Here is a 24,068-nt window from a genome sequence, read left to right on the forward strand (position 1 = left end):
GGGGGATTTAATAGTGGAAAACGAGGAAATGGCTGAGACTTTAAATAAGTTCTTTGTGTCGGTCTTCACGGTGGAAGACACAAATAGTTTGCCGAATATTAGAGATCGAGAGTTGGTGGGAGGGGAGGTCCTTAATACAATTACTGTTACTAAGGAGGTGGTGCTTGGTAGACTAATAGGACTGAAGGTAGACAAGTCCCCGGGCCCGAATGGAATGCATCCCAGGGTACTGAAAGAAATGGCTGAGGTAATAGCAGATGCGTTAGTAGTAATTTATCCAAATTCGCTGGACTCTGGGGTAGTGCCGGCTGACTGGAAAACAGCTACTGTTACGCCGCTGTTTAAAAAAGGAAGTAGACAAAAGGCCGGTAACTACAGGCCGGTTAGCTTAACGTCCGTAGTTGGGAAGATGCTAGAGTCCATTATTAAAGAGGAAATAACAGAGCACCTGAATAAGAATGGTTCGATCAAGCAGACGCAGCATGGATTCATGAAGGGAAAGTCGTGTTTGACGAATCTACTGGACTTTTATGAAGATGTCACTAGCGCGGTTGACAGAGGGGAACCGGTGGATGTGGTGTTTTTAGATTTCCAGAAGGCGTTCGATAAGGTGCCTCACAAAAGGTTGCTGCAGAAGATTGGGGTACACGGAGTTGGGGTAAGGTGTTGGCATGGATTGGGGATTGGCTATCTAACAGGAAGCAGAGAGTTGGGATAAATGGGTGCTTTTCTGGTTGGCAGTTGGTGACCAGTGGCGTGCCGCAGGGATCGGTGCTGGGGCCTCAATTGTTTACCATTTACATAGATGATCTGGAGGAGGGGACTGAATCTAGGGTATTCAAGTTTGCTGATGACACGAAGGTGAGTGGGAAAGCGAATTGCGTGGAGGACGCGGAAAGTCTGCAGAGAGATTTGGATAGGCTGAGCGAGTGGGCGAGGATCTGGCAGATGGAATATAACGTTAGCAAATGTGAGGTTATCCACTTTGGAAGAAATAATAGTAAATTGGAATATTATTTAAATGGAGAAAAATTACATCGTGCGACTGTGCAGAGGGACCTGGGGGTCCTTGTGCACGAATCGCAAAAACTCAGTCTGCAGGTGCAGCAGGTGATCAAGAAGGCGAATGGAATGTTGGCCTTTATCGCGAGGGGGATAGAATATAAAAGCAGGGAGGTCTTGCTGCAACTGTACAAGGCACTGGTGAGGCCGCAACTGGAGTACTGTGTGCAGTTTTGGTCCCCTTATTTGCGAAAGGATATATTGGCCTTGGAGGGAGTGCAGAGAAGGTTCACCAGGTTGATACCGGAGATGAGGGGTGTAGCTTATGAGGAGAGATTAAACAGATTGGGTCTGTACTCGTTGGAGTTTAGAAGGATGAGGGGGATCTTATAGAGACATATAAGATAATGAAGGGGCTGGATAGGGTAGAGGTGGAGAGATTCTTTCCACTTAGAAGGGAAACCAGAACTAGAGGGCACAGCCTCAAAATAAGGGGGGGCCGGTTCAGAACAGAGTTGAGGGGGAACCTCTTCTCTCAGAGGGTAGTGAATCTCTGGAATTCTCTGCCCATTGAAGTGGTGGAGGCTTCCTCGTTGAATATGTTTAAATCATGGGTAGATAGTTTTCTGATTGATAAGGGAATTATGGGATATGGGGAGCAGGCGGGTAAGTGGAACTGATTCGCTTCAGATCAGCCATGATCTTGTTGAATGGCGGGGCAGGCTCGAAGGGCCAGATGGCCTACTCCTGCTCCTATTTCTTATGTTCCCCCCTCTCTCTCTCCCCCTCTCTCTTGTCTCTCTTTTTCTCTCCCTCTTTCTCTCTCTTTCTTTCTTCTCTCTTTCTCTTTCTTTCTCTTTCTCTCTTGCCTCTCTTTCTCTTTCTCTCTTTCTCTCTTGTCTCTCTCTCTTTCTTTCTCTCTCTCTCTCTTTCTTTCTCTCTTTCTCTCTCTCTCTCTCTCTCTTTCTCTTTCTCTTTCTTTCTCTTTCTCTCTCTCTTTCTCTCTCTCTTTCTCTCTCTCTCTTTCTCTCTCTTTCTCTCTCTTTCTCTCTCTTTCTCTCTCTTTCTCTCTCTCTCTCTTTCTCTCTCTTTCTCTCTCTCTTTCTCTCTCTCTTTCTCTCTCTCTTTCTCTCTCTCTTTCTCTCTCTCCTTCTCTCTCTTTTTCTCTCTCTCTTTCTCTCTCTCTTTCTCTCTCTTTCTCTCTTTCTCTCTCTCTCTCTTTCTCTCTTTCTCTCTCTCTCACCCTCCCCTCCCCTCCCCCTTCCTCCATTCTCTTCCTCGCTGTTCAACCCAATTTTATTTCAATGCAAATTAAAATATTTATCTCATTGACTATTTCTAAAGCATTTCATTTATCTCACCTGGCTTTCTGAAGCTTTCAGGCAGACAGACAATTTTTCTTCCAAAAATAAAAGCCATCTCCATCTCCGGGAGAGAGTCTGAGGAGCGTGAGTCCGCTCCATTGACTGTAAGACAATGTTAACTCAGCATGTGTAGTGCTTATCCGTTAAAGGTAGCCCCGCACTACAGCACAAAGCTTGACATCACGCTAGCAGGCTCACTCTAAAGCGCTTACAGAATCGCTGGTTGTGGGACTAAGGTACGCTCTTAGGGTCAGTTAGACACAAACAGATAAAAATCATGCAAACTTGGTTGAGTTACTCTTTGTGAATCTTACCAAGTATAATCAGTGAATTTATTTCCTCAGCGTATTTCATTTCCGTCTCTCTTTTTCCATTCATTCCACTCCAGATGCAGGGGTGGCAAGGTGACACTGCTGCCTCACAGCTCCAGGGACTCGGGTTCGATCCCCGGCTTGGGTCACCGTCTGTGCGGAGTTTGCACATTCTCCCCGTGTCTGCGTGGGCTTCCTTCGGGTGCTCCGGTTTCCTCCCACAGTCCAAAGATGTGCGAGATAGGTGCATTGGCCATGCTAAATTGCCCCATAGTGTCCCGGGGTGCTCGGATTAGAGGGTAACTACGTGGAATTACAGGGATAGGGTGGGATTGCTGTTGGTGCAGACTCGATGGGCCAAATGGCCTCCTTCTGCACTGTCGGAATTCTGGGATAGTGAGGATGAGTAAGTACCAGAGAACTCGGAGTGGTTGCATGATTGCACCTACTTAGAACATAGAACATAGAATATAGAACAGTACAGCACAGAACAGGCCCTTTGGCCCACGATGTTGTGCCGAGCTTTGTCTGAAACCCAGATCAAGCTATTTCCTCCCTATCATCCCGAAGTACTCCATGTGCCTATCCAATAGCTTCTTAAATGTTCCTAAAGTTTCTGACTCCACTATCCCTGCAGGCAGTCCATTCCACACCCCAACCACTCTCGAACCTACCTCGGACATCCTTCCTATATCTCCCACCATGACCCCTATAATTATGCCCCCTAGTTACCGCTCCATTCACCCGAGGAAATAGTCTTTGAACGTTCACTCTATCTATCCCCCTCATCATCTTATAAACCTCTATCAAGTCTCCTCTCAACCTCCTCCGCTCCAAAGAGAAAAGCCCAAGTTCCCTCAACCTTTCCTCATAAGACCTACCCTCCAAACCAGGCAGCATCCTGGTAAATCTCCTTTGCACTCTTTCCAGTGTCTCCACATCCTTCTTGTAGTGAGGTGACCAGAACTGCACACAATATTCCAAATGTGGTCTCACCAAGGTCCTGTACAGTTGCAGCATAACCCCACGGCTCTTAAACTCAAACCCCCTGTTAATGAACGCCAACACACTATAGGCCTTCTTCACGGCTCTATCCACTTTTGTTCTTTCATGGGACGTGGGCATCACTGGCAAAGTCAGCATTTGTTGCCCATCCCTAATTGCCCATGAACTGAACATTTCAGAGGGTAGTCACATGTAAGCCGGACTGGATAAGGATGGCAGATCAGTGAACCCGATGGGTTTTGACAACAATCAATGATAGTTGTCATGGTCACCATTACTGAAACTAACATTATATTCCAGATTTATTAATCGCATTCACATTGGGGCGGCACAGTGGTTAGCACTGCTGCCTCATAGCATCAGGGACCTGTGTTCGATTCCTGGCTTGGGTCACTGTCTGCGTGGAGTTTGCACATTCTCCCCGTGTCTGCGTGGGTTTCCTCCGGGTGCTCCGGTTTCCTCCCACAGTCCAAAGATGTGCATGTTAGGTTGATTGGCCATGCAATATTGTCCCTTAGTGTCCCAGGATGTGTCGGTTAGAACATAGAACAGTACAGCACAGAACAGGCCCTTCGGCCCACGATGTTGTTAGAGGGGTAAATGTGTGGGGTTGTAGGGATCGGGCCTGGGGTGGGCTTGTTGTCGGTGCAGACTCGATGGGCTGAATGGCCTCCTTCTGCACTGTAGGGTTTGTATGATTCCACCAACTGCTGTGGTGGGATTTGAACCCGTGTCCTCAGAACATTAGCCTGGACCTCAAGATTGCTATAGGGGCATTGCCACCATTCTTACCAAATCTCCTCCAAAATCCATTCCCAGGTGCTATCCATACCTGCTCCTTTCTCTCCTCCTCCCCCCCCCCCCCACCCCCTTCCTCCTTCACCCCAGCCACAGTCGCAATGTTCAGAGGAAATCATCCCTTTAAAAACGCAGTTTCTGTGAGGTGAGTTATGTGCTCTGAGGGGGTAATTTGTAAATACTAAAGAGCTTTACATTTCCTAATCTACCAGGAACAACATGGAGATAATTGGTGTTTTTGACATCCTTTTTATGTCGTCACTGGAAGCAAATTGAGACTTCAGGAAAAAAAAGAGAATTGTAGCAACCTTTTACTCAGGGAGACTTACTGATTAGAAACACAGAACAGGCCACGACCTGAACTGGGATCTCCTATGAACTGGGCCAATTTCGGTTCACAATCATATTATTAATCTGCTGGATTAATTTTGTAAAGAGACATTTAAAGTAGTTCTAGAGCCTTCAGCAGTTTTAAGGCGAGGATGGATAGATTTTTGAACAGTAAAGGAATTAGGGGTTAGCGGGCGGGTAAGTGGAGCTGAGTCCACGAAAAACTCAGCCACGATCTTATTGAATGGCGGAGCAGGCTCGAGGGGCCAGATGGCCTACTCCTGCTCCTAGTTCTTATGTTCTTGATCCATATAGAATAATTCCACAGTGTAACTCACGAGAACTCACTCCTGGGCCAAATAAGCGCTGTTGCATGTGAATGAGTCCCGGTAATTGTGTGTCATGGATATGTGGTTTAAGATGTACGTGAATAATTACTTTCTGTTGTATGGTGCTGTTGCTGTCGCTCACTCGGACGTCTCCTTAACAGCACCCTAGCATTGCATGACTCAAATGCTACTATGGCAGACGCATTTGCATCTGATGTGAGCTAAGCCCCGCTTATCAGATTGTGGAGTGTAAAAGCTTTAAATGGTTTGCGCCGTCACTGACATGATCATTCTTTGGTTGACTTTCATGTTGGCGTAATTTACTTGACATCTGTATTTATGATCTTGGTCTGAGCACATTTTTGTATCAATGTGCAACGGAATCCCAGTATGAGCATCCATCCCCTGCCTGTCCTGTGGTTGGAGTTGGTAGTAATTTGTGACTGAACCTGTGAATAGTACAAATCTTGTAAAGTGCAGTAATTGTGTGGATGCGTGTGTGTGTGTGTGTGTGTCAATTGAATTATTGTACTGTAACACTTTATTCCGATGTTTTCAAGTACGGTAGATACCTTTTGTGTGATTCTTTGAATTAAAAATGATGGCAAGAATTGTTTCAATATCGTGAGCAATTTTCCTTTTTTCTGCCCCCCCCCCTCCCCCCTCTGCAAAACTGTTCATTTATTAGGACAGTTTTATTGTGCTTTATTCAACACCCCTGACCTAGGAGCAGAAAGATCACCGTGCCCTGTTTCACCCGCTACTGGAAACTGACTATTCTGAACCTTGGGGGAGAACAGCGTTTGCATTTTGTTGCTTTTCTGATGTAGCTGAATAGTCGGCTCACTGTTTGGACTGACGGGCAAAGAATGGTCACTGATGTGTGATACCGGAGGTTGCTGCCGATGGAATGCTACTGATGGCGTGCTAGGAAGACTTCCAAGTCCCGAGGGAGGAGGGGGGAAAAAATCAATTACGAAGAAACCCAGCTTAAAGCATCTTAGTTACCGAGAAAGGCTGAAAGGACTGAGATGCTGTACTTCACAGCAGCTTATACTTGGGGATGATTTGATTGAGCTTTGCAACATGATGAAGGATTAGATGGTGTACATGTGGAGCATTTGCTTCAGCTGAATAAGTTCGGGATGGATCAGGGGGGTCACAGTCTCCAGTTATGTAAAGGCAGAGGAAGGTTAGAGGTGAGGAGGTGGTTCTTCTCCCCAGGGAATGGTGGTGGATCTGAGGAAAAGGTGATAGTTCGTGCGGCGAATGCTGATTCGCCAACTTCCTTCAAGCGAGAACTGGAGCCGTTTCTGACTGGGAAAGGAATCACCCTGAACGAGAGGTAGGTACCATGCAACATGAATTAGGGTCAGAGTGATCATCTAGACTAGCTTCAATTACCTAAAAGGATTGGAAAGCAATTTTCTACAGTTTTGTTCCACTACTAATTGACTGGAGTTTTTAAATCTTCTTCACCTTGCCCTGGAGATGAGATTTGATGGTTTCTGGGTTGGGTGGTATTCAGTATTGTGATGTGCAATGTTGCAATCTTATGGGACAGGCTGGATGGACCTGTAGATCTTCTGCCCCTTATTTTTACAACGAGAGGATTTAACCTTTTTTTTTGAAGAAACTGTAAACAGCTTCTCTTGTACCATTTGGAGGCATTGGACCTGATTTTAACTCTTTGTGAATCGGGTTTTGCACGAATTAAAATCTTACACAGTATTGTATTTCGAGGGTAATTACATACATTTCAAATGTATTGATTAGTGAAAGCTTTTTTCGCGGCCCGGATATTACATGCGTCTCATGTAGATATGCAACAGGGCTGGTAGAGTACTGTTAAAATGTTAAGTGATATGGAGCCCAGATTGTGAGCCTCTGCCAGATCACCGATCAGCTTTCTCTACCAGCTATCTGTGATTGCATTGTAGAAGATGTTTCAGGATCTTGTTCTGGCTGTTATCCTTTGCCTTCTGCCGCAGGTAAGTCATCGCCAAGAGTGCCTGGATCCTTGAGAGACTTGTGTCCCCTCTGTGGTGATGTTCTTTTCTTCCATCGTATCTGCTCCCATATGTAGGGTTTTTTCCCTTGTTAGTGTCAGTTACATTGTTGTTTCTCCAACAAGTGAAGGGTATTTCTTCCATTAGCAAAGATATGAGTCCATGATTTATTGTGTTTAGGTGTATTTGAGTTCTGACCCTAAAATCTGGGGAATCCATTCTATTAAAAGGCATAATTTTTAATAGAAGGCCGTGTCTGCATCATCAGGTGGATTAAAAGGATCACAAGGTCTTTTTTTTATTCATTTGTGGGACATGGGCGTCGCTGGCTGGCCAGCATTTATTGCCCATCCCTAGTTGCTCTTGAACCTAGTGGCTTAGGAGGAATTTCTTCACACAAAGAGTTGTGAATCTGTGGAATTCCCTGCCCAGTGAAGCAGTTGAGGCTACCTCATTGAATGATTTTAAGGCAAGGGTGGATAGAATTTTGGACAGTAAAGGAATTAAGGGTTATGGTGAGCGGGCGGGTAAGCGGAGCTGAATCCACAAAAAGATCAGCCATGATCTTATTGAATGGCAGAGCAGGCTCGTGGGGCCAGATGGCCTACTCCTGCTCCTAGTTCTTATGTTCTTATGTTCTTACTCGGCCATTTCAGAGGGCAGTTGAGAGTCAACCATGTTGCTGTGGATCTGGAGTCACATGTAGACCCGACCAGGTAAGGATGGCAGATTCCCTTCCCTAAAGGACACTAGTGAACCAGATGGGTTTTCCGACAATCAACAATGGTTTCATGGTCATCAGTAGATTCTTAATTCCAGATATTTTTTATTGAATTCAAATTCCACCATCTGCCGTGGTGGGATTCGAACCCAGCTCCCCAGAACATTAGCTGGATTAATGGTCTCGTGATAATAGCACTAGGCCATCACCTCCCCATTATTGTAGAAGTACCTTGGCCAAAACTCTTCTCACAATCAACAGGACAAAAAAAACCAGATTATTTGGCCATTCATCTCCTTGTTGTTTGTGGAACTTTGGTTTGCATTATCCCACATAAGATATGTCCTTGAGAAATATTTCACAATTAACTCCAATTAATTTCACTGTGATATGCAGCCCTGCTCAAACTCTGCAAGGAAGCCCAAGAATCCTATCTAATAGATTGTAAACCTAACCAAAACTGATCATTTCAAGTTACCCCTTCAACCACCACCATCAGCTACCCGTATCACCCGAGTGTTATGCAGCTGCAAGTGCCTCTGTCCAAATTTCCAATTCTGCTCTCTCGCACTCCCACTATTTTAATTGCTCCACAATATTGGCTTCACTGGCACAGGCGGCATGGTAGCACAGTGATTAGCACTGCTGCTTCACAATGCCAGGGACCTGGGTTCGATTCCCGACTTGGGTCACTGTTTATGTGGAGTTTGCACTTTCTCCCCGTTGTCTGCGTGGGTTTCCTCCAGATGCTCCAGTTTTCTCCCACATTCTGAAAGACGTGCTGGTTAGGTGAATTGACCCGAACTGTGGCGACTAGGAGAATTTCACAGTAACTTCATTGCAGTGTTAATGTAAGCCTTACTTGTGACTAATAATAAATAAACCTTCAATTGCCCAGGCCCTAAGCTTTGGAATTCCCTCTGTATATGTCTCTGCCTCCCTACCTCTTTTTCCTTCCTCCTTTACAACCCTCTTTAAACTTACTTCTTCGACCCAGCTTTTGGCCACACTGCCCTTTTATCTACTTCTGTGATTCAATGTCAGATATTGTTTGATTACATTCCTGTGAAGTGCCTTGTTTGCTGCTATTGTTGTGGATAACCATGGCCCTGCACCATATAAGTGTCATTGAAACCCTCGTAACAACAATTTAGCTTCCATTACACCTCCAATCTTTCTCTTGGGCTTGAATTAATTGGGCTGAAAAATAGCCTCGAGTTGTAAATTTGACTAGCAAAGTCAAAGAGTAAAAGACTCTCTAATATTCCCTATTTTTGGGTTGAGACTATCTTGGTGACTGTGCTATTAATGGCAGCATGGTGTGGAATAAATATCGTTCAGTTGTCCTTTTTATTTTTCCTAACAAAGCCTGACCCTTATCCCTGATACCTGAAGGAGAAGATTAATTCAGTAAGCAAAGCACATTCTGCTGAGAGGTGCATAGTCTGCCTTTCTGAACTTGCCCGATAGACTTTAGTGTAAGAGAGAATGATTATTCCATTGATTTCTGGACCGAAGAGAGAATCGTGTTTCTATTTTTATTGTTTAACCTACAATAGAAGGTTCTAAACTGGGGCAAAATACATAGTCAAAAAAAAGGGGTGATACTCTGTGAGCAAGCAATCATATTAAAACCAAGAATCTCAGTCAAGATAGCTGAACCGGGCCATGGTGCTTGAGCTCAGGAGGGGGAAGAATATCTTCAATGTTTGCATGCCTCGTGTGAGTCTAGACATGGTGGGTGAGTGTGTAGTTGAATTGCAGAGGCAACCCGGCTAAACAGAAATCCTACCCACTTCAATGACCGCACATGTATTCTTCCCAACATGAGATAGTGGTCAAGACCAGGGGCCATGGTTATTTTTTTGCTTCACTATAAAATGGTGTTGACGTCAAATGTAACATCCCTAGCCCATGACTGTAAGCCAAGAGCATCCAAAGAATATATCTAGGACCTTCCTCGTGTATACAGCTCTGAGACTGAGGAAAACAATCTTAATAAAATATATAGATATTGTTCCCAAAAGAGAAAATGCTGGAAAATCTCTGGGGGTTTGGCAGCCTCTGTAAGGAGAGAAAAGAGCTGACGTTTCGAGCCCAGACGATCCAGATATTGTTCTTCCCTCTGCCATTTTGCAAATAAGTGAGCAGGCATTTGCTTTGCCACTGACTTGTCTTCTAATGCCACTCTTGAATCAGTTGCTAAGCAGAGCGAGTTTCCCTTTCCTGCTTGTGGTTAAATGTTTTGTCTCTAAGTTACCAAAACAGTGATTAGCAGATCTTTGTTAGGAATTGATCACGGAAGCCTTGCCTATCCTCTGTGGCCCAATTGCATCCTTAACGAACTGTGCTGTTCTGCAATATCTACTAGATGGATTGCAGCATTTGCGTGGAAGCCTGCAATATATTATCATAATGCACTTCCCACCATCTGTTGTTTTCCATATAAACAGTCCCAGTTATTCCAGAGTTCCTGTAACATTTTCCCTGGTGTAAGTTAAATGAAACCTTGCTCAGAATCTAGAAGCTAATAAAATTCACCTCAAGAGTAACACATAACCTCTATTCACAAACCAGCCAGACACTCTGAAATCAATTTCAGACATGTTATTAAAAGAACTGTCTCATCCTGTTTTATGGTAGCTGTGCAGGGATTGGGAATACGTCAAAACGTTTTTCTGTTCCTGCCTTTATAGTTTCATTCGGCGTGTGGAACACCCAGAATCTGCAATGCATAATTCTTCTTCCCTTCCAAGTTGAAGTCCTGATTTGACCAGACCATTACGCCAACTCATTCTTTACCAAGAATTCCGAATTGTGGAATTCCACACTCACACCAGGCTTTCCCTTTCTCCTCCAGCCCACAGTTTTTCAGCCCAAGCTTCTCATCACCGCTTCCTGATTTATCTGGCTTCTCTCCTACTTCTTTTCACTTGTGAGCTCTCACCACAAGTGTTTAACATTTGCATTGGTTTGCCCTTAAGTACAGGCGCCTAGTGCCCATAAAAGTTCTGATGTGTTCCCAATTCATTTTCTTAAAAGCAGGATAAAACCATAATATAAGATTAGGAGCGTTAGTGGACCAATGGCCCCCTGAGCCTGCTCTGCCCTTCAGTAAGATCATGGCTGAACTGCCTCAACTCCACCTTCCCATATCCCTTCATTTCCCTGAGAAAGTCTTGGCCTTGAACAATGAACTAGTTTGTTTTTGTAGATAGCATTCTGAGCATGAATGTCATGAACTTGATTTCCATTCCTAAGACCTGAGCACAAAACTCAGGCTGACTGACACTCAGTGCAGGACTGAGGGAGGAGTGCTGTGCTGTCATAGATGCCCTCTTAGAGTATGCTCCCTCAGGGGGACATAACAGCCCTATTCAAAGAAGAGTAAACAAATATTCCCCAATGTCATAGTCCATGTGTATTCCCCCAACCTCAAGTTACTGGGATAGATTACCTTGGTCATGATCACATTGCTGCTTTGGGCCTTTGCTTTGTGCCAATTGGCTGCATCATAAGACATAGGAGCAGAATTAGGTCACTCGGCCCATCGAGTCTGCTCCGCCATTCGATCATGGCTGATATTTTTCTCATCCCTATTCTTCTGCCTTTTCCCCATAATCCCTGATCCCCTTATTAATCAAGAACCTATCAATCTCTGTCTTAAAGACCCTCAATGACCTGGCCCCCCACAGCCTTCTGCGGCAAAGAGTTCCACAGATTCATCACTACAATTGCATCAAGTACTTCACTGGTTGGAACACCCCGTGGTTGCAAATGATGTGACTATATAATAAATGCAAGTCTTTTGAATCTTTCTTTGAAGAGTTGAGATTTGAATGAGATGCAATACCACCAGTCGTAGTCCTGGTCCCCACCAGCTAATAATAACTTGCTTGGACTTAACTTGTGAAGCCTCTGCTCTGCATAAAATGCCAAACAGTTTCCAAATGTTTTAATTACACACGGTTCTGAAGGATTTTCATCTTCACTAACCCTGTAATGAGGCCTTCCAGCTGTTCAGTTGAATAACATTTCATTCTCTTCTGGTTTGTTGGTTACAAATCACTAATCAGTCAATGTTCTAAATCTATCTTTCTTTTCTCCCAAAGGTTTACATGACCAATTTCCTCCTTGACCCCAGAAAAGATCATTTTCTCTCACTTATATTCCCCTTTCCAAAGAATTTGTCCATTGATCGTGGATTTTTTTTATTGTTGAAGAATATATATTTTTCCTTCTAATAGGCCCTGCACGAATATTATACTCCTGACAATCGCAGCAAGCGCTCTCCAGTGACGCTGAGTTTATTGGATTCAGAATTTGGTGATGTTTTTATTAATTCACTGGTTGCAGCAGGGCGATTTGCCCATTTGATTGTCCATTTTTGTTTTTATTCATTCGTGGGACATGGGCATCGCTGGCTGGGCCAGCATTTATTGCCCATCCCTAGTCGCCCTTGAACTGAGTGGCTTGCTCGGCCATTTCATGGCGCAGTTGAGAGTCAACCATATTTCTGTGGCTCTGGGCTGGGTAAGGACGGCAGATTTCCTTCCCTAAAGGGACATTAGTGAACCAATGGTTTCATGGTCATCAGTAGATTCTTAATTCCAGATATTTTTTATTGAATTCAAATTCCACCATCTGCCGTGGTGGGATTCGAACCCGGGTCCCCAGAACATTAGCTGAGTTTCTGCATTAATAGTCTAGCGATATAATAGCACGAGGCCATCGACAAGGTGGCAGTGAGCAAACAACCTGAATACAATGGAGAGACTTGCTAGACCATTTCAGAGGGCAATTACAACTGTGTTGATGTGGGTCTGGTGTCACGTAGGCCAGACCGGGTAAGGACGGCAGATTTCCTCCTGGAATGGATATCAATGAAACAGATCGGTTTTTATGATGATCAGGTCACCATTATGGACAGTAGCTTTATTTAAGTAAATTCGAGGGGCCAGATTTGTTAAATTACATATAAATTCCAGCTGCTATGATGAGATTTAAACTTGTGTGTCCAGATCATGAATCCAGGCCTCTGGTTTATTCATCCACCTTCACCATGCTACCATACCCACAGTATGTCACTCTCGGTTTTTAGCTGTTTAACTCATTTCCTCTGTTGTCTGAAAACATACAGCGCACCTCCAATGCCATTCTAGTCCCTGACTCCTTTTAATTCTACAAAGATAAATGTTATTAATTTTAATAGTGTTGTACTCCCTTGATGTTTTAAGAACATAAGAACTAGGAGCAGGAGTAGGCCATCTGGCCCCTCGAGCCTGCTCCGCCATTCAATAAGATCATGGCTGATCTTTTCGTGGACTCGGCTCCACTTACCCACCTGCTCACCATAACCCTTAATTCCTTTACTGTTCAAAAATCTATCTATCCTCACCTTAAAAACATTCAATGAGGTAGCCTCAACTGCTTCACTGGGCAGGGAATTCCACAGATTCACAACCCTTTGGGTGAAGAAGTTCCTCCTCAGCTCAGTCCTAAATCTGCTTCCCCTTATTTTTGAGGCCATGCCCCCTAGTTCTAGTTTCACCCGCCAGTGAAAACAACCTCCTTGCTTCTACTTTATCTATTCCCTTCATAATCTTATGTTTCTATAAGATCTCCCCTCATTCTTCTAAATTCCAATGAGTATAGCCCCAGGCTACTCAGTCTCTCCTCATAAGCCCACCCTCTCAACTCTGTTTTAAGGATTTGTGTGGCATTGTGAAGTCCAGGAAGAAGCCCCAGTTCATTTTCACAGTGGTTAGCACTGCTGCCTCACAGCGTCAGGGACCCGGGTTCAACTCCGGCCTAGGGTCACTGTCTGGGTGGAGTTTGCATGTTCTCCCCGTGTTTGCGTGGGTTTCCTCCGGGTGCTCTGGTTTCCTCCCACAGTCCGAAAGACGTGCAGGTTAGATAGATTGATTGGCCAGGCTGAATTGCCCCTTAGTGTCAGGGGGATTGCAGGGTAAATACATAGGGTTACGGGTGGGATTGTTGTCGGTGCAGGCTCGATAGGCCAAACAGCCTGTTCTGCACTATAGGGATTCTATGATTTAGGAAAGTCCGAAAGGCGTGCTGGGTTAGCTGCTTGCACTGGCTGGGTGTCAGTACGGGTGCTCCACATGGCCACAGCACAACCTGCATTAGGGAGGGGGGGGGGAGGGGGGGGGGGAGAAAGTTCTGCTGAATCAGTAACCCCTGCTGGAAAGTGTACACGTTTGTGACTGTTGGTTAGATGAAGATCAGAGTGGTCCGTGCTGATATTCTATTAATATTGTCAGGTTAAGCTGAGAGTAAATTGGACGTGAAGGCTAAGAGACTCGCAACATCAAAACTGTGTTGCGTTGTTGCTAAATTGAGAAGAGTTTTGGCATTGTATTAAATGCTTTTGTAGAATAAAGAATGAAAAATTGTGTGTCAACATGAGGCCGTTTTTAAAATCGCCAATATTGTGCAGCTTCTCAGTACATTCTCAATATTCTCCAGCCCTTATTCCTGCGGGTGACATCCTCGAAGCAACAGAACCCTTCAGAAATATTAACGACTCTGTCCCGGTGCACGCCATCTGATGTGTCAGAAACGTGGGGTGGGATTTTCCCCTCCCGTCCGCCCGCCACGGGAATCGTAGTGGTTGGGACACGGACCATGCAAAGGTCCGTTGATCTCTGGCGGGACTTTCCGGTCTTGGGGCGGGCGTGGACGGAAAATCCCGCCCAAGGCCTCTGACACTGTGGTGGGATTGTGGTCAGTGCAGACTCGATGGGCCAAATGGCCTCCTTCTGCACTGTATAGATTGTATGATTCTCTGACACTGTTTTAAAATTTGCTGAGCTAATGCATTGAGAGTCTGGATGTTATTGGTCGATGTGCATTATGAGCAGTGTCCCTTTATAGGCATGTATTTTTCAGCTGCACTCACTTCCCCAAGGTGTTAACTCAGTATTAATTAACAGAACAAAATCAAATAAAGGGATGAGTTTTTAAGTCGCCCACTGAAAAAGTACATACCTGTTTGTAGTACGCCTCCATGTGTAAACTCTATTATCCTAGCTGTAAATAAATTCACATTTGAACCTGCATTATGGAATCATCTTACATCGGCCCAAATAAGATCAATATCACTGGAGACCGAGTAAGAGAGTGAATACTGGATATCTGAACTCTAAAGAAGACAGGTCCATGTAATAAGTCTTTGGAGGCAAAGATCCCTTCACCAAAATCCCTTTATTTACAATTCCAACAGCGGTACACAGAGTGCTCGCAGTCAGCAGTCTACCTTCGGGAGTGCCAGAGGAACTGACACTCCTGGTTAACTACAAGGGAAAGACTCCCTGATTGGCCCATCAATTGACTCCTTAATCGGAGTTCATATTCCAATAGGCCAACCTGATTGAAGTCATTACAGTCCATAAGTCATTGGGCAGGTAAAGATAAGTTAACATTGAATTAACATTGAAGTTGATCTTATTATTGCAGTTCCTTCATTGTTGCTGGGCCAAAATCCTGCAACTCCTTCCCAAACAGCATGGTGGTTGTACCTACACCACACGGACTGCAGCAGTTCCAGAAAGTGGCACACTATCCCCTTCTTGGGGACAATTGGGGATGAACAATAAAAATGCTGGCCCAGCCAGTGATGCCTATACCCCGTAACAGAATAATAAAACAGATTCTGAGCTTATCCTCTTCTTTTAGCGACACATTGTCTGAACTGTAATCAAAAGCTGACCAACCTGTATCATGTTCTATTTATTACAGCCAAGTTTAACCTTGAACTTATCAATTATTCTGGCAAACAGGTGATCTATTAGCCATTTCCACAGTAAGATGTGGTGTGAGTGTACAGACATTGTCATAACTATATGTTCAACATTGGGATTACTGCTCCATGGTAATAATGTACATCTTTCATACGAGTACATAAAAGTACATCTCGGAATGCTAACATATAATGAATGTGTCTGAAGACACGCCTATTAAAATAACTTTAACCTAGGTAGCATATCTAGAGAGGGAGAACTCAGCTGAATATGTTGGTACTTTGTGGGTCTCTCAGTGCCATTCTGCCGTGGTCAGGGCTGTGGGTTTAATTAATACAGAGAACAATGGGACCTTGGATCTCCCATCCTTTTCCCACCAAAGTCTTCAGTTTGGGGGTTTTGCTACTGCGTAGATATTCAGCTCACTACAAACCGGAAGTGCCCTTGGCACTGCAGCATTCTGATACTTGCAATTTATATTCCGATTATCGCTTAAGTGTTGTTGCATTTGCCTGTTACGTTTTGGTTTGGCTCAACAACTGCTTTTCGTAACAAACAGATTGATATGAACCGTTCTTTACAGAACATTTAGGGTCTGTTAAGATCCTGTGAAATTAATTAATCACAGATATCTTGCATTTCTTTCCTCTTCGTTTCTGTTTAGGTTTTGAAGGATGTTCTATGGTTCCTTCGATCTATCCTCTCGAAACACTCCATAATTCTCTCTCTCTCAAACAAGTGAATGAATTCCTTTCATCTGTCTCCGAAATTTGTGGAAAATCTCACGACGGGGCATCGAAAGGTAAAAGATTCACTCTTCGCCAAGACCGATGCAATGAGATCCCTCCCTTGGGTGTAAATTATCTGTTAAGAGTCCCAGCATGAACTGAACTTGTGAAGCCTCAGCGCTGCTCAACATGTCACACCACACTCCTCAGACCCAAGGTTCAGCAAAACAAAATCAACTAATATTCCAGAGACACTGCCTAGTGGCTGGTGTGTGGGAATGCAAACATATCACACTGGTCCTGAGGATGGTCTAAGGCAGCATACTCACCTCTGAATCTGAAGGTTATGGGTTCAAACCTCATTCCAGAGACGCGAGTACTAAAATCTAGGCTGGCACTCCAGTGCAGTACTGAGCAAATGCTGCATTGTCAGAGGTGCTGTGTTTTGGATGGCATAGAAACATAGAAGATAGGAGCAGGAGGAGGCCATTTGGCCCTTCGAGCCTGCTCCACCATTATCATGATCATGGCTGATTGTCCAACTCAATAGCCTAATCCTGCTTTCCCCCCATAACCTTTGATCCCATTCGCCCCAAGTGCTATATCCAGCCGCCTCTTGAATACATTCAATGTTTTGGCATCAACTACTTCCTGTGGTAATGAATTCCACAGGCTCACTGCTCTTTGGGTGATGAAATGTTTCCTCATCTCCATCCTAAATGTTGAATTGAGGCTCCATCTGCCCTCTCGGCTGGGTTTAAAAGGTGCAATGGCACTATTTCACTGAAGAGCAAGGGTGTCCTGGTGAATATTTATCCCTCAATTAACATCACGAAAACTGGTTGTTATTACATTCAAAAACAGAAAATGCTGGTAAATCTCAGCAGATCTAACAGCATCTGTGGAGAGAGAATAGAGCCAATATTTCGAGTCTGGATGAGTAGGCAGACCCCTCTCGAGCCACACTCACGGGGCAGTTGAGTCCTAAGTGATTGCTGGGACATGCTAAGAAACAAAGAAATTCCGTTTGTATAGCGGAATCATTCGCACTATTCACAACATCAGTCTCCTCCCAAACTTTACAGCCATTGAAAGTACTTTGGAAGTGAGAGCAGCGGTGACCTCTCTTTTGAGTTTATTCATGGTTTGTGTAATATTGTTATTACGTGGCAGAACTTACCGCAATGTTTGAGACCATGGGAAACAGCCAGCCTCGAGTGGATGAGTTCATCCCTCAGCAAGTTCTGCCCACGGCAGTCGCCTCCCTGTCATCACGTCCTCGCTCAGAAAAGCCCCCGTGGTGTAAGTACCCTTTGCTTTGGAGTATATACTGAGAAGCATTGCACTGTACATCAACCGGGTCTTTAAAATGTTGAGAGGGTAGCCAGTTTGCTAAAGAACCAAGACCCATAAAGTCTGAAAGTATAGGAGACAAAAGTGAATCAATACTTGCATAGCACCTGTAATGTAGTGGAGCGTTCTGAGGAACTTAGTAAGAGCATTATTAAAAACTAAGCCACACCACAAGATGTTACAAGAGGCGATCAGAAACTTAGTGAAAGTAAAGATTGGTTTGTGGTTTGAAAAGATGAAGGATTATGAGGTCTTATGAGGAAAGGTTGAGGGAGCTAGGGCTGTTCTCTCTGGAGCGGAGGAGGCTGAGGGGAGACTTAATAGAGGTTTATAAAATGATGAAGGGGATAAATAGAGTGAACGTTCAAAGACTATTTCCTCAGGCGGATGAAGCTATTACAAGGGGGCATAACTATAGGGTTCGTGGTGGGAGATACAGGAAGGATGTCCGAGGTAGATTCTTTACTCAGAGAGTGGTTGGGGTGTGGAATGGACTGCCTGCAGTGATAGTGGAGTCAGACACTTTAGGAACATTTAAGCGGTTATTGGATAGGCACATGGAGCACACCAGGATGATAGGGAGTGGGATAGCATGATCTTGGTTTCAGATAAAGCTCGGCACAACATCGTGGGCCGAAGGGCCTGTTCTGTGCTGTACTGTTCTATGTTCTATTACTGAGGGATGGGAAAGTGAAGGTGCACAATGGTTGTAGACTTTCGGATGCTATCTAATGTTAAATGGAGATCTGAGTACAGAATGCTTCGCTTGTAGCATGATCCTTTTTCTCACCACAGGATGTACAGGTTAGGTTGATTGGCCGTGCTAAAATGGGTGGCACGGTGGCACAGTTGTTAGCACGGCTGCCTCGCAGCGACAGGGATCCAGGTTCGATTCCAGCCTCGGGTCACTGTCTGTGTGGAGTTTGCACGTTCTCCCCATGTCTGTGTGGGTTTCCTCCGGGTGCTCCGGTTTCCTCCCACATTCCAAAGATGTGCGGGTTAGGTTGATTGGCCGTGCTAAATTGACCCTTAGTGTCAGGGGGATTAGCAGGGTAAACATATGGGGTTCTGGGAATAGGGCCCGGTTGGGATTGTGGTCGGTGCAGACTCGATGGGCTGAATGGCTTCCTTCTGTACTGCAGGATTCTATGATTCTATAAGCAAGCATTAGGCCAGGAGTTAAAGACAATCGAGTACCGAATCCTTTTGGCACAATTCACAGAACAAATGCTTCATCTGCGATTACTTCGCACGGTGGCACAGCGGTTAGCTGCTGCCTCACTGCGCCAGGGACCCGGGTTCGGTTCCCGGCTTGGGTCACTGTCTGCATGTTCTTCCCGTGTCTGCGTGGGTTTCCTCCGGGTGCTCCGGTTTCCTCCCACGGTCCGAAAGATGTGCTGGTTAGGTGGATTGGCCATGCTAAATTCTCCCTCAGTGTTACCCGAACAGGCGCCGGAGTGTGGCAACTCGGGGTTTTCACAGTAACTTCATTTCAGTGTTAATGTCAGCCTACTTGTGACTAATAAATAAACTTTAGTGCATTGATTATACAGATGTTCGCCCAGTAAATGGGTAATACCTGATTACAGACTGTGCATTGGGTTACGTGTTATTTTGAGAGTGCCACAGAATTCCTACAATGCGGAAAGAGGCCATTCGGCCCATTGAATCTGCACCGACTCTCCGAAGGAGCGTCTCACCCAGGTCTCCCCAGTCCCAGGTGCTATGAGGCAGCATTGCTAACCACTGTGCAAACCAAAAGTTCCACCCTGCCAAGTGTGAACAAGAGTTGGTGTGATGTACCTCTTATTGGTGTTGAGGTCTTACAGGTGAGTATTTCCAAAGTGAGCGTCTTTTCCAATTGCATCATAAACAGTGGCGTATCAGACACACTTTTATCCACGTCCACTAGACCTTGGGAAGGAAAGTATGTGTGAAGATTTGTTTGGCACTCAGTTCGAGCGAGTCATATACTTTGTTTAAAATGCTCCCAGATTGTTTGCTTCAGGAAAGAAGCTGCGTGTTTGACACACATTTACATTCCATGGGCTAAAAGCAAATTACTGCGGATGCTGGAATCTGAAACCAAAAAAGAAAATGCTGGAAAATCTCAGCAGGTCCGGCAGCATCTGTAAGGAGAGAAAAGAGCTGACGTTTTGAGTCCTGATGACCCTTTGTTAAAGCTCTTGTCAAAGACTTCGACAAAAGGTCATCTGGACCCGAAACATCAGCTCTTTTCTCGCCTTACAGATGCTGCCAGACCCGCTGAGATTTTCCAGCGCTTTCTCTCTTGGTTCCATACCAGGGGCTTTCTGGCCCAGAACTTAATTTGGGCAGAGGCAGAATGCTGGCAGGGTTCCGCAATGCCAGCATCCCGCCTAAGTAGATGCCCTTCCTGCCTTCGCCACCGGTGGAAGTGGAAGATTCCACTTGTTCTGTGACCTTTCCAGCTGAAATTCCCATTTGACTGCTGGGTGAGGAATAGTTTGAGTGTAAATGCAGCATCAGCTGGGAGCTGGATAGTGCCTGCCCAAACTTCATTCATACCTTGACACTCGCGGCCACCTGAGGGTTCATCCTCTCGGTCCTGGTAATTTGAACCCTCACGCCAGGAGTTGTTCCACTTTTATTGGCTCTCGGACTGACAATGGTCTCCATTTTAAAATTCTCATCCATGTATTCAACTCCCTCCATGACCTTGGCTTCTCTCTGTTTCTGTAACCCCCTCCAATCCGACGACTGACCCAGATTACCCCCTACAACCGACCCAGATTTCTACACTCCTCAAATTCCGGCCTCTTGTACATTCCTGATTTTAATCGCGGTACCGTCAGCAGCCCGTGCCCCCAGCTGTCTCAGCCCAAAGCTCTGGAATTCCTTCCCTAAACCTCCATTTCCCTACCCCTCCTCTAAGACATAAATTCTTTTCTCGCCAGTCCTGGTGCCATTTTATGTGGCTCGTTGTCAGACAATACTCCTTGACATTGTGACATTTTTATTGTGTTAAAGGCGCTACATAAATGCAAGTTGGTGGTGTTGCCAGCCATTTGTGCCACCCATCTCTTTGTTTAAATGCTTAGTTGCACCTTCCCTCAGTACCAGCGTACAACCGAACATTCTCCACTGCACAAGCCCTTCAGTCTGAAGGATCGGTTGAGGACTCTGGGTCTGTACTCGTTGGAGTTTAGAAGGATGAGGGGGGATCTTATTGAAACTTACAGAATACTGCGAGGCCTGGATAGAGTGGACGTGGAGAGGATGTTTCCACTAGTAGGAAAAACTAGCACAATCTCAGGCTAAAGGGATGATCCTTTAAAACAGAGATGAAGAGGAATTTCTTCAGCCAGAGAGTGGTGAATCTGTGGAACTCTTTGCCGCAGAAGGCTGTGGAGGCCAGGTCATTGAGTGTCTTTAAGACAGAGGTTGATAGGTTCTTGATTCATAAGGGATCAGGGGTTATGGGGAAAAGGCAGGAGAATGGGGATGAGAAAATATCAGCCATGATTGAATGGCGGAGCAGACTCGATGGGCCGAGTGGCCTAATTCTGCTCCTATGTCTTATGGAAAGATTTTGGCATGGTTGAGGGTGGTTTTTTCAGTTCCCCCAAACAGCTGCTTTGTTATACACTTGCACATCTGCCAGTGCTTAATCCCCTCTGACTAAGCTGATAATGAATTACTTTTGCCTTGGATTTTCTTTGACCTGGTTACTGCTAGTAGTTTGCAATTAAAAGGTTAAGACAGACTGACCCAGAAGTTGCTGTGTTCCATCACTGATCTGTACTTAAGTTAGTTGAACCCATGCAGGGGATTGAGGGAATTAATTACTTTTACTGTAAACCAGCAATTCTGGTACTTGGACCCAGATCCAGAACTGAATAGACTGACACAGCCACACGGGTGGCACAGTGGGTTAACACTGCTGCCTCACAGCGCCAGGGACCCAGGTTCGATTCCCGGCTTGGGTCACTGTCTGTGTGGAGTCTGTACGTTCTCCCCGTGTCTGCGTGGGTTTCCTCCGGGTGCTCCAGTTTCCTCCCACAGTCTGAAAGACGTGCTGGTTAGGTGGATTGGCCGTGCTAAATTGCCGCTTAGTGTCAGGGGGATTAGCTAGGGTAAATAAATGGGTTGTGGGGATAGAGCTTGGGTGGGATTGTGGTCGGTGCAGACTCGATGGGCTGAATGGCCTCCTTCTGCACTGTAGGGATTCTATGATTATATTGAACTCCAGACATAACTAACATGGATACTAGCTCTATTGTAGTGAACCTTAATATATCATTGTAGATATTGTCAGTTTAAAAAATTTCTCCTCACTGAAGCAATATTGTAGCCAATCTCAGTAGAAATGGGAAATAGCATCATGTATTAATTTATTTACACTGATAGATTAAATGAGCATGAGTATATTATTTAAAACAATGTTGTTCTGAGTTTTGTCACCTTCAGTTAGCCTATTGTATGCTTTTGTTTGTTTTTAAATACATTTCCTAATATGAAAAATAAATTGTCATTAAAAAATTGAGATTGAAATAAAGATTGTTCATCAATTGGCATTTTCTATATAGTACTCTCTTCCCAAATACTGCTATATTTACTTAAATAAATAAAGTTTCTGCACACGTGTGTGTGTGTGTGTGTGTGTGTGTTAAAAGTCCTCAGTGTGTGTGTTAAAAGTCCTCAGTGTGTGTGTTAAAAGTCCTCAGTGTGTGTGTTAAAAGTCCTCAGTGTGTGTGTTAAAAGTCCTCAGTGTGTGTGTTAAAAGTCCTCAGTGTGTGTGTTAAAAGTCCTCAGTGTGTGTGTTAAAAGTCCTCAGTGTGTGTGTTAAAAGTCCTCAGTGTGTGTGTTAAAAGTCCTCAGTGTGTGTGTTAAAAGTCCTCAGTGTGTGTGTTAAAAGTCCTCATGTTCAGTTCCAGGTCAGCCTCAAATCAGCTCGGGACAGCTTAGTGATGGAACGCTACATCGTTCTGGTTGGGCTGCCTTACTGAACCTAAACTACTTCCAACTCTAAAATTTACATACAGAAATTAAATGTGTCTCACCCCCCCACTCCCCCCTCCTTAGCACGGCGATCATCACTCCGTTACCCTCTCCACACAGTCTGAACCAGCATTCACCCTCCCCGCCGCCGCCCCCACAGTGGCCACTGCCGGCAGCCCTCTCCCCTCACCGGGCTGCTCCGCACCGCAGCATTAACCCTCCCCAGTGACGCTCCCACTGGGGCACACCCTTTAACAGAACCAACCTGTGCCAAGGGGCAGTGCCCTCGCTTTGTCCCTCTCCATCTTTACTCCCCCTGGGAGATCCCCATGGCAGGTTCACATCTGTGTGAACCTGTTGTGAAGTGTGTGGGGGGTGGGGAGGGAGCAGGTTAATAGTTTGGAAATGCATGCATCGTACTTGCTATGGGCATGAAACTGATGGAGTCGCTGGGGAGAACTGCAACCTCCACATCGTGAGCCGCTGCCGGCATCTCCGCAGACGGCGAACGCGGCGGGCTCATGATTCCGCCCACTGAATTGCAGTTGGTGCCTTGTAGTTTCACACACACAACCCGGAAACACAGACAAGTCGAATGTTCATGTAATCTGTCTTCAATGGTGCTGTTTGTTTCAGTTTATTTATTAGTGTCACAAGTAGGCTCACATTAACACTGCAATGAAATTACTGCGAAAATCCCCTTGTCGCCACACTCCTGCGCCTGTTTGTTAGAGAGGGAGCGCAGCGAAGGTTTACCAAGCTGATTCCTGGGATGGCAGGTCTGTCATATGAAGAGAGACTACGTCAGTTAGGATTATATTCACTGGAGTTTAGAAGAGTGAGAGGGGATCTCATAGAAACTTATAAAATTCTAACAGGGTTAGACAGGGTAGATTCAGAAAGAATGTTTAAAGTTTATTTATTAGTGTCGCAAGTAGGCTTACATTAACACTGCAATGAAGTTACTGTGAAAATCCCCTAGTCGCCACACTCCGGCGCCTGTTCGGGTACACTGAGGGAGAATTTAGCATGACCAATGCACCCAACCAACATGTCTTTCGGAGGAAACCGGAGTACCTGGAGGAAACCCAAGCAGACACGGGGAGAACGTGCAGATTTTGGACAGACAGTCACCCAAGCCGGGAATCGAACCCGGGTTCCTGGTGCTGTGAAGCAGCAGCGCTAACCACTGTGCCACCATGCTGTTTGGGAGGAGAATGTTGGTAAGGGCATTGGGAGAAATGGGTGTGTGGTTTTTCACACGGTTCCGTAGGATCTTTAACCTGAGCGCTGGCATCGGCATCTCGGGCCTCAGTTTAATTTTCTTCTGATGTTTGGAACCTTCGAAAGTGCAGCAACTCCTCAGTGCCAGCGT

General features: G+C 45.2%; 1 protein-coding gene across 9 annotated transcripts in view; it reads left to right on the forward strand.

The window, feature by feature from the left end:
* The window catches only part of ppip5k1a (diphosphoinositol pentakisphosphate kinase 1a), a 156,795-nt gene that overhangs the window by 130,509 nt on the left and 2,218 nt on the right, over positions 1-24,068 (forward strand). For all 9 annotated transcript variants that reach the window (XM_078199923.1, XM_078199929.1, XM_078199926.1 and 6 more), the window contains 2 exons: positions 16,297-16,434; positions 17,534-17,662. In XM_078199923.1, coding sequence (XP_078056049.1) covers positions 16,297-16,434; positions 17,534-17,662 — 267 coding nt within the window. The remainder of the gene's footprint in view (positions 1-16,296; positions 16,435-17,533; positions 17,663-24,068) is intronic.

Source organism: Mustelus asterias, chromosome 29 (genome assembly GCF_964213995.1).
Source record: "Mustelus asterias chromosome 29, sMusAst1.hap1.1, whole genome shotgun sequence".
Taxonomy (NCBI): domain Eukaryota; kingdom Metazoa; phylum Chordata; class Chondrichthyes; order Carcharhiniformes; family Triakidae; genus Mustelus; species Mustelus asterias.